At 37.8% G+C, this 11,015-nt stretch overlaps 1 protein-coding gene across 1 annotated transcript; it reads right to left on the bottom strand.

Moving 5' to 3' along the window:
• Nucleotides 1-3,918: 3,918 nt before the first annotated feature.
• On the bottom strand, nucleotides 3,919-6,792 carry irx1b (iroquois homeobox 1b). The gene is made up of 4 exons (XM_016493988.1): nucleotides 6,399-6,792; nucleotides 4,734-5,706; nucleotides 4,508-4,580; nucleotides 3,919-4,073 (listed from the first exon to the last, which is right to left on the bottom strand). Exons 1-4 carry the CDS (start codon nucleotides 6,642-6,644, stop codon nucleotides 4,028-4,030), a joined length of 1,338 nt encoding a protein of 445 aa, XP_016349474.1. The 5' UTR covers nucleotides 6,645-6,792; the 3' UTR covers nucleotides 3,919-4,027.
• Between the last annotated feature and the right edge of the window lie 4,223 nt (nucleotides 6,793-11,015).

The raw sequence follows: 11,015 nt of genomic DNA, 5'->3' as shown, positions 1-11,015 counted from the left end.
TTTGAGGAGACATGAAAAACAGCGCATACCGCAGGAACGGTATAACGGAAAATATTAGCGGTTTTGAAACCGTGAAATTTTCAAATCGCGGTATACCTTGAAACCGGTAATCGGCCCATGCCTAAGGGAGACATACAAAATGTGCAGGGTTGGGGGGTACTCCAGGACAGGTTTGAGAACCACTGCTCTAGGGGATTGGTTTTGGACGTGTACTGTAACACAAAAGTGCTAAAATTACAACATAGTAGTGTGTGAGCATTGCATGTGTGTGTGTGTGTGTGTGTGTTTATCTGAGAAAGAGAGAGTTTAGGTATTAGTCTTTCAGAAGAGCATGTCTCCTTCACAGAGCTCCAGGTGGAGGACTGTAAGATCTCAGTCGCACTTTGCAATGCATCTGCCCAGACTGTTTGGGTTGGTATGACGTTTATTTAACAGGATTACAGATAACAGCACATGTGGTGATGGGGCTTGGACACTCTTCTCTTACACTTGGATGTTAATCCTCTATTTGCTTTGGGAAACTGATTGCATCAGATAGTCCAGCAGGGCTTTGGTCTGTCAGGGGTTACCTCAGGTTAGACCTGTAGTTATGTGCAATCGTTACCTTGAACCACTTTCTATTTTTGAAACTAATTCCAAATGCAAAGTCAGATTTCTCTCATGTTTTTTTCATGAGAGAAACCTATCCCCCTTTTAAACATTTGAACGCTCTCCCCACCTCGCTTTCTGCATATTTTGCTCCATTTTATTCAGTTTTTTTGTACCTCCCTCCATCTCTCCATCCTTCACACCTTCTTGGTTTAATATATTCATTTCAAGAAGCCTAAACCTTGCCTTTCAAACAGGCAGCCATTTTATGTCTTATCACGGGTGGGCCACAAAGGCCCAGGCAGGACTGGCATCATTAGCATTAGCATAGCACAGAACATGACATGACTGACATCTTCTCTAGCGTCATTGCTTTGATTGACACATCACCTGACCAGGTGGACTCAAAGATAGTAATATTCCTTATGTTGCAGTCTTGGCTGAAAATGCAAAAATGCCTCATAAAAGAGAGTAATATGCAGGGTTTGCTTTTGAAGACCCATTTTGATAGAAGATTACTAATGCTTTATTACTTTTACTTAATCTATATCTGTTATGTAGGCAGAATAATTTTTTAAAAGATGTCTTATTTAGTCTGTCTTGTGTTGTTTAGTTGTGAAATATTTCCGTTCATTAAATTAATCCTGTATTTTTCTATTTAAATAGTCTGTTTTTATTCCTGAAAATTCAGTAACCCAAGGTGCAGAGAGAATAGATCTTTATATTAGAAAAAAAAAAATTATCCAAATTTGTCTTTTTAACTTTTTTTTTTTTCAAATCCTGTTCTTTTTTTTTCTTTTTTTAAATCCTGTTGCCTTTCATTTTTTTAAGGCAACAAATATTGAAGTTTTTATTGAAAAGACTAAATTTTCTATGATGTTATTTTGCAATCAGATATTCAGATGTAAATGCTGTAAAGGCCCATTGATAACATTTTATTGTCCAGTTCATTAGAAAACCATCATGCATTGATGCTTCGAGGATCTCAACATCCAAATTGTTCATAAGAAGAACCTTTGTAAATGTATATTAATATTAATATTATCTAAAGATCCGACTAACTCAAGAACCTTATATAATGGAAAAAAAGCTACTTGACTAGAAAACGCTGCATTGCGGAACTGTGCTGAAAACAACCATTGAAGAGATTTCTGTGGGTTTAAAAACAAAATAAGTAAAAGGTTAATAGCAATGATTTTAACTGAATTTTTGACAGTTGAGGTACTTGCCTGATGCTCAGGTAGTCACCAAACATTTACACTCATTGGAGTGATTCATTTTCATATGAAGCAAAAAAAAAATAAAAATTTTCAAACAACAGTCTGTGATTTAGTGGATCTGGTTTATTTCCCATACATTCTCCAAGTGCTCCGTGTTCTTGGCCCCAATCTGACCTTTGGGTTTGAAGAACCTCGTCAAAAAAAATTATATGTTTTATGAACTTCTCGCTGAGCACCGTGTTTTCTGGAATGTGTGGTTTTGCTGACGTCTTGTATTCCGAAAAGCTTTCAGAATGTCTTTTTACTGATTGGGGATCATGTGTTTGATTAGGACATCCATAAATCTGTATGTTTGTCACACAGTAAGAATGTGACCCGATCCAGATGTGCCTCTGTCACTAACTTTCTCTGTTCCTCTCTCTCTAAAACACTTACTTTACTGCAGCATCTGTGACAGAGAAAACAGAATATAAACACACTTCCAAACACTGAAAATTAATTCACGTCTTCACATAAACCTTTTTTGGCCCGGGCGGTGGTTTATTTTCTCTGAAGGTTTGCGGAGGTCGTCACTTCAGAGGTCCCGCGAGAGGTCCCTGATTTTCATGCTTGTGTACGTAACAAGTTGTAACAAGCTAGATGAATAACATTAACGAGCATAAAGCTAAAACATTATTGTAGTCTATATTAAAATATGGTGTTGTTAAATCATATTTCGGCGCGTGTATCGGCAGTTATAATTTTTCAACGTGTTGCTTCAGAATTCTCTTTGGTTTTAAAACAATACAATAAAATATATAAAACACGCTTTTGAGTGAATGACCCCTTTATCTTAATGTTGAGACACCAGAGCTCCAGTAGTTCAGGTGTAGCTCGGTCTCTTTTCTTAGCAGGCTTTTATATGTTACTTATCACTGACATAATCTCCATGCACACCCCACTCTCCTCCGAGTATAACACACATGCTGTGCGCTGGCATTTGAACAGCTGCGATCCATATTCCTCTGTCTCCATATTTCAGTCAGCTGTCGAGGTTGTGTAAGGAGTGCTTTCGCCTTCTGTTGAAACCGCGCTATGAACTCTCATAAACAGTTTAATCGTGCATAACTAGTCATTTGTTTGAATTGCAGCAAACTGTTTTCACTTCAATTTTGTTTCTGCGTTTTGAAAAAAACAAACTGTCTCAAAGGTATTTCAGCTCAAATGTGTGCGTCCTCTCACCTTGTTTTTAAACGCATCGCTTTGAACGAGACTGACATATTTTTTAAAGAAGATTCTGTTTGTCATATTTCGTGATTTCTCGATACGGCGATATTTAGAGTCACAAGAAAAACGAACGTATGTTGCAATACCATCGAATATGGATTCTATTTTTATAGTCTTTTTTTAATAAACAGCGCTTTTTAATGTAGCCTTTAAATTTTTGAATTTGAATAACTTTGCGTTCTAAACATAAATTCGAAAAAGCTGCCAATAGATGTCGCCGTTGCTACGGTTATTTAGTAACTTGAAATGTTTCTACACACTGACAACTTTAGTCACTATTAATTATTTCAGCTTACGATAAACTTTAAAATGCTTTGGTAAAATCATCTTCCATTGTTTTCCCCGGTATTACGAATTAACTGGTGCTGATACATATTTAATTGTAAATCAACATCTTAATACAATATAATTTAGCTAATTTGTTGACGTTTTCCTATGTCGGATCATTAAAGTTATAAAAAACGTTATTTTCCCACTTATTAATACCATTTATTCCACCATTTTCCACTTATTCAGCATTTTTCAAGATATATAATTTGCTTGCCTTACAATTAAAGAAGTAAGACGACAGTAACGAAACTATTCAAAGTGTCTTCATTCAGTCATGGCTTTTGAATAAATAACTCACAATTATTGAACTTAAGATAATAGATTTCAGTAACACAATTCATCTCATGTTCTTTATTACACAAAAATATATAATTTTCACAATTTCTGACAAATAACTCTTATTCACTCTGTAAAAGAAATGGAGGCGAGCTACACTGAAAACTCAAACATGCTGAAATTAAATGAAAATGAAAATACAAAAAAAAAAAAAGTATATTGCAGGATGGGAGCGTATTAAGAAATACAAAAATTATTTTGGTCTATCCGATGACGTATATGCTGTTATTGTATTGTCATATTTTAGTTTCGTTAAATAATTTAGAGGTTTCTGATCAGTTCTGTGTTCATGAAATAGTCTTCAGAGCGCGCTGTGATGTTTCATGATGAGACCTGTGTGAGTAGAAATGGGAAAAAATGAGTTAAAATGTATTTCAACAAATGACACACAAAGTCAACAGTGATCTCGAAGCAAATGACTTATTTTCTCCGGTTAATAGTTAAATAACTTTAATTAAGCCATTAACAAACCACACACCAGTATTTAGGATTAGGCTATTACCGAAAATGTGTAGTTTCATTGCTATTTAAATGTAAATGAAAGAGTTTCTAACCATTTGAATGCGTTAAATAATGACGAACCAATGATAGCTGATGGTGCTCATTAGCTATTACAAAATGTTAAGGAAAGTTGATATAAAATGACTCCGATTGTTATTTTGACAAGTGTGTGAAGTGAAACTGTGTTTTTGCAATTATTAAAGCTAATACAAGTTTGATGCCATTAAAACCGCTTGAAAAACCTGACGTGTTCGTGTATAATTTACCTGTCGTGGATGACTGGAAACGGTGACCTGGACGCAAGTGTTGGAGATTCAATTCTCTGAACGTTCTCTTGATCTAAATAAAATTAAAAGGGTAAATATATAAAAACGTATTCTTTAAAACAAACTTATTTTTAACCAAACAGCAGAGACTAAAAATGTTGTTGACATTAGATGTGACAAAAAGATCAATCACTATCGTGAAAAGTATTGCATATTGAATACTAACCATTATGTTTGGGACTGAAACTGTCGGATGAGTTGTCGCTGTCTAGACATGGAGACCCAGAGGCAGACGAGGGTTTCTTTTCGGGGTTCGTAACGGGGCAGTTTGGGAAGTTACTGTTTTGACTCAAAAGTGAACGTACACCCATCAGAGAATTTGCACTGAGGAAAGCGGCGCTCGCCCAGTTGTGTAGTTTCCCAATCTGGCACGTATAAATCCCGTTAGTGGAGAGGAAAGCGGGATGGGTCGAGGGTGAGGCCCTGAGGCCTGCGGGCGTCGAGGAAACACCGAGTTTCTGCGTGTTATCGGGACTTGTCGCCGTCTCCGCCAAGGACCAGATTTTGGGTTTGCTGTTCCCAGGCCTCTGACACACCGGTCCACCAGGAGACACCTCACCAACGCTTTTGACCACACTCTGTTCTTTATTACTACTCGACATAGGACTGTCCGTGTTTTTAAGTGCTGATGGTGAGGATAATATCCGCGGTGTTTCCACGTTTTCTCTCTCGCTCTGATTGTCCGAGCTTTCCTTGTTCTGATCTCCACTGGGCTCCTCAGGCTTGTCTATATCGATGGTCTCTAGATCGATTTCTTCCTCGTCGTCGTTTTTGTCCGCGTCATCCTCATTGTCGCTGTCAAAAAATCGTCCGTCTCTGTCTTCCGCGCTGCGACCCCAGGTCACTTTATTCTCCTTCTTGAGTCTCCGGCGCGCGTTGGCGAACCAGGTGGACACTTGCGTAAGGGTCATCTTAGTGATGATGGCCAGCATGATCTTCTCGCCCTTGGTGGGATACGGGTTCTTTTTATGCTCCTGCAGCCATGCTTTCAGGGTGCTGGTGGTCTCTCTGGTAGCGCTCTTGGCCCGGGCCGGATCACCGTACTGGTACTGGCCGTAAGGGTAGAAACCGGGTGCAGCGTGGACCGCAAATCCTGGTGGATGTGCCCCGGGGTTATCCTTCAACTCATACTGCGACCCCTGGGGATTGGAAAGTTAATTATCAGTTAAAGGGTTGAAACCCTCAGAAATAGGCTAGAAATATTAGTAAGGTGTAGAATGTCTCTGTTTTTTTTTTATTTTGAAAAATATAATAGAAACTGCCTATTTTATCTTGGGGGAAAACTCTACTGCAACAAACTTTTTAGCTGCGGTTAATTAAAAAACAAACTAAATGTAAATGATTAAGAACTGCAATTAAAATATTAGGCTACATGTAAGTATTTAACGATTCTTACTTGAGTGTCAAAATAGAAATATTTGCAAAAAGTTCATAAATTAGTTAAAATAAAAAGCTAAATTAATAGCCTATTAAAAAGAAAAGCAATAAACATGACTCGTGGTTTAATTTCATTTTTTTTTTTAAGTTTTGTATCAGTTTGTGTGAGTGAAAATGGACAGATTATAATTTCTTATTTTTAATTAGACATTTATGGGTATGTTTTTTTTAAATAATGCATGACTAAATTCAAATGACTTCACGCATTTGATAAATATTAGTTATGTCCGTTTTGATCGTTTCAAAACATTGGCAGTTAACATATAGCCTATTATGATTTAACCGTGACAGAGTCGTGTGTAATCCTTTATTCATCACTTCAAAACGTTGTACAAATATTTAGCCGCGAGAAAGAACTGTAGAAAAAGAATATAAAGTATAAAAAGTATCTTACCATCTGAGAGAGCAGGGCCAGCTCAGCACTGTTGTAAGGTAAGAAGGCGCTATAGTTTTGCACGGTCCACGGATTCGCGTACATGCCGAGCATCGGAGTGATCGCCGCTGCTGCAATCGCGGGATTTGCGCTGTTCTCCAAGCTTCCCTCGCGTGGAGAGGACGGCATGACAGCCGTGCGCTCCGCTCCGTACACCTCTTGGGAGGCGTTTAGGAACTGTGGGTAACCCAGCTGGGGGAACGACATGTCCAACTCCCGAGGAACTCTGATGGAGATTTACAAGAGAGAAGGGCAATCCACTTTCAATCACAGCGATAACTCTCGCTTGGTGCAGAAGCGCGGTCTCGTCAGGAGGAACGTCTAGTGATGCGTCGACCCTCTGGACCTCTCACAATTTGAAGTTGACGGCTTGATTGGCATGCTACTTAAGCGCGAGGCCCCTCCTATCCGAGGCCACGCGATAAGTAGACTGCAGTGGTATTACTGTGTGTTTGTGTGGCAGTGTAAACGAAGTACTTCAGTCTTGTTCGCGTGAAAGTGTTGAATATGACAACAAATATCCAAATCTTTAAACATAAAAGAAGAAAATAGTCATTAAAACAATATTAAAAGCTATGTTGCTTAACACATCACATTTTGACACTCTGAACTTCCTTTAAATAGATATTTAAAGCAATTGACTTAGAAAAAGATTAAAACGATATTGTGAAATTGTTAGTTTAAACTGAAAAATAATACAAAAGTGTTATAGATAAATACAAAACAGTTAATTTGTCAACTAAGGAATCTTACGATGGTAAAAACATTTTAAAAGATGATACATGTATTTTTACTGTAAACTATATAAATGCGTATAGCCTATATTTTATAGAAGTAGCCTTTAAAGTGTATATAGAATACTTGTATACAGTAACATATTGTTGACATTGTTTTTATTAAAAGCTATGTTTTAGTTAACAGTATAAATCTTATAATTTAAAAGACACTCCCAGAAGTACAGTTAAATAGAGACCAATTTGTTTTGTATAAATTTGAAGTCATCATGAAACCTTTGATTGCGTCATTTTACGACGACAAACAGAATTCAATATCTTATACAATTTAGTATATTGAAATGTAAAAATTCGAATTTACAGTCACCAAAATGCAGACATGTAATGCTTGTTACATATTCAAATGACCGTGAATTCAACAGAAATATAACTATTACAAAAATATTTAAAAAGTTTAATTCATGATTTTATCCAGTATAGAAACAGACTGGATTTAGTCAAGTAAATGCCTTTTCCAGTTATTATAAAGAAAAGAAAAGATGTCAGTGGTTTTGCACTAGAGTGTTCATTACATTTTGCCACTGTCCATCCATGATTAAATGATCATTCTTCAGTCAATATTTCATGTTTTATTAAGCATTTTCCACACGCACATGCAGCTCTAGGGTTTGTATGTACAAGCGGCTTCAACGTCTGGTAGTGTGGACTGGTGAAGAAGGTAATAAAGGTGCGTAATAGTGATTTGATGGAGCGGAGAGAATCATCATCATCGCTCCCCTCCCTCTCAAAGCGCGCGCGCGCGCACACAAGCGTTCACACGGCGTGCCAGAGAGGGTCTCAGTAATGTCCAACAGGGAAACAAACGATCCCGTTTATGGTAATTTGCACATTAGCATCACACAGGTTGTCCCGTGATAAGGTGACAGGTTAATGAAATGCTCCATTCAGAGGAGCCATTTGATCCCTCTGAGAGGTTGTGATAAGGAGCCAACCAGAGAAGCCTGCAATTAAAATCACAGCCTATCTCTCCATCCCAGTATATTTTCTCTCTCCTCCTCTCATCCACTGCTGGTAATGAGGGCTAACACCCCTGTCTGCGCTAATCCTCCCCCTGGGTGCACCTTGCAATCAGATGTTAGCTTTGTAATTATTTATCCAAAAAAGTCATAATTTCATGCTCGAGTAGCAAATGAGTTTGGCGAGCTGGTTAGTCAATTCTCTTCGTGTCTTGTGAAGCGGAGAGTGGGATTTAATGATTTAATTACAGCAGTTAGTCCTCCGTTTGGCAGCAAGGAGTTTTACGTTTTAAAATGGCAATGGAATCACCTGTCAGTGACGTTCTCAGGTGTTAAAAACACCTAAACACGTTTCCACTAATATTTAGATTATCAGTCTATAAGTAAGGGCAGACCTCTACATTTGTTTACAGCATTTATTTTCAGCAGTAGGCTGATCATGACAGTTTACGACACTGGAAAAGATGTGGTACACTTTCCTCACCGGTGAATTACTCTCACACACACACACACACACACACACACACACACACACACACACACACACACACATTAAGAAGACCATATGGCTATTGTCGTTTTGTTAAAAGATGCCAAATGAAAAGCCATTCTAGTAGTTATCATCATATAAATTTGCCGGCTTTCGAAGCTTTATTCACTTTGCAGACGTCAGAAATGCATGAGAGCCTGGAAACCGTTGGTTCACTGATTTCTTTTTCATTTTGTCACCTCTATATCCTTTACATTTCCACATGCTACCTAGGTTAAAGTTGTATATATGGAAATAAATGAAAGCGTCTTAAATGGTTCTGTCTTCTCACCAATAACCTTATTAAGTTCCTGCTTTGATTTTGGTTCATTGGAGTTTAAAAAGTTCTTAATATTACATATTCTTCAGCCCTTACAATAAGGTACTGTACTGTGGTACTGAATGATTATTTGCCTACATTTATGTGCATTTGTATTTACATTGCAATTTAAAAGTATTTAACATTTTAATTTACCATGTGCATGGCTAAAAATACATTATTATGGTAAAAGTGAGGCCTTTCTGGGTTAAAAAAAAAAAAAAAAAGGTTCTCAAATGCCTTGCAAAAACCCCTTTTAGACCCTGTTATAGTTTGCACCATTACAGTAAACACAATGGCAGTCTGTTATGCATTCAGCAGAGCATGTGCAAGTATGAAAGTCTAGTAGGACTGGCATGAAATCAGGGTCCCATTTTACATTAGGTGTCCTTAATTATTATGTACTTGAGTATAAAACGTGTTTGATACAGTGTTCTTATTGTGCTCATGTTGTACTGCAAAACACTGTTGTATTTTGCTGATATTGAGGTGCTGTATTTCATTCTTCTTTTCTTCATTTACATCTCCAGTCTTTACTGGTGCTGGAATTGAAAGTTGGTCTCAGTTTACATGAAGATCAAATGAGTAGACTCCTCATGTATTTAGACGTTTAGAAGTGTGAATTTCATAAATGAAAAGTAACTTCAGGTGGTGAATCAGAACATCTAAACCGAATGCCATTAATGCTTTAAAAGGAAAATGGCTACAGCTTGATCAGTTTTCTGCTGATGTGGAATCAAAGCTTCTTTGAAATGTTATTATTTTTTTCATGTGAGCATGTTTCAGCCAAAACTAAAATTCTGAAGACTTACTTACCCTCAGACCAATGGATCCTCTGCAGTGAATGGGTGCCGTCAGAATGAGAGTCCAAACATAAGAGCATCACAATAATCCACAAGTAATCCACAGAACTCCAGTCCATCAATTGGTGTTGTGAAGTGAAAAGCTGCATTTTTTGTAAGAAACAAATCCATCAAGTAGTTTTTTTACTTCAAAACATTGCTTTATACTAAAACATGGGTCTTTTAAACACAATACTGCTTTCAGCAGTGAAATGTTCATCTTGTGTGAATCAGGAGAGAAATATGCACAGATCAAGCACTGTTTACAAGCAAAAAATAGTCCAAAACAGCTCTAAACAAATATTCTGGTGGATTTTGATGCGAGAGGACAACAGGGGATGGACTTTTTCACTGGAGGAAGTGTTATGGATTATGAAGTATTTTGGCCGGAAACAAGGTTTGATGTTAAAACAATGTAATGATGGACTTCTTACAAACATGCAGCTTTTCTCTTCACAAGATGTTAATGGACTGGAGTGGTGTGGATTACTTGTGGATTATTGTGATGTTTTTATCAGATGTTTGGACTCTCATTCTGACGGCACCATTCACTTCAAAGGATCCATTGGTGAGCAAGTGGTGCATTGCTACTTTTCTAGAAATCAGTTCTGATGAAACAACAAACTTATCTACATCTTGGATGTCCTGGCAATGAGTACATTTTTATTTTTGGGTGAACTCTTGTTTTAATCTTTTTTTTTATCTTATTGCAAACATGTGAGAGTGAAACGAGGGCTTCCTGTGCCTCCGCCTCCGACTGTGAGCATTGAAACAGCACGGTTTAAATATGAAGGGTCTGACCCTGATTGTCATCTTTCACTCCATCTCCATCTGCCTCTGTATCTGATTTGATGACACGGGGGACCGGGGCTCATTTTGCAGTCCATTAACAGAGGGCAGGACTCCAGTTCCCATGGGTCCTGGAGATCCCCTCCCTCACCCGACTACTCTCATCTGGTGAATCTCCTCACCTCTCTAACCTCCCCCCTCAGTTGCTGACCTTTCTAACACTGTTGGCTAAACATTGCCTCCCTCTGTAATGAGCCATTAAACTGAATGCATTAATGGCCATTTAGGTTGGGAGTGTGTGTGTGTGTGTGTGTGTGTCACTGCGCTGTGAATCTGACTGCAAAGGATT

This window comes from Sinocyclocheilus anshuiensis, unplaced genomic scaffold (assembly GCF_001515605.1).
Source record: "Sinocyclocheilus anshuiensis isolate Anshui unplaced genomic scaffold, SAMN03320099.WGS_v1.1 scaffold1240, whole genome shotgun sequence".
Lineage (NCBI taxonomy): Eukaryota > Metazoa > Chordata > Actinopteri > Cypriniformes > Cyprinidae > Sinocyclocheilus > Sinocyclocheilus anshuiensis.
This window is presented reverse-complemented; position numbering and strand designations above follow the sequence as displayed.

Coding starts and splice junctions, on each gene's coding strand:
- irx1b (XM_016493988.1), bottom strand. CDS start 6,644: ATGTCGTTCCCCCAGCTGGGTTACCCACAGTTCCTAAACGCCTCCCAA. Junction 5,707..6,398: donor TGGCCCTGCTCTCTCAGATG/GTAAGATACTTT, acceptor TCCAATCCCCAG/GGGTCGCAGTATGAGTTGAA. Junction 4,581..4,733: donor TTTCAGTCCCAAACATAATG/GTTAGTATTCAA, acceptor AATTTTATTTAG/ATCAAGAGAACGTTCAGAGA.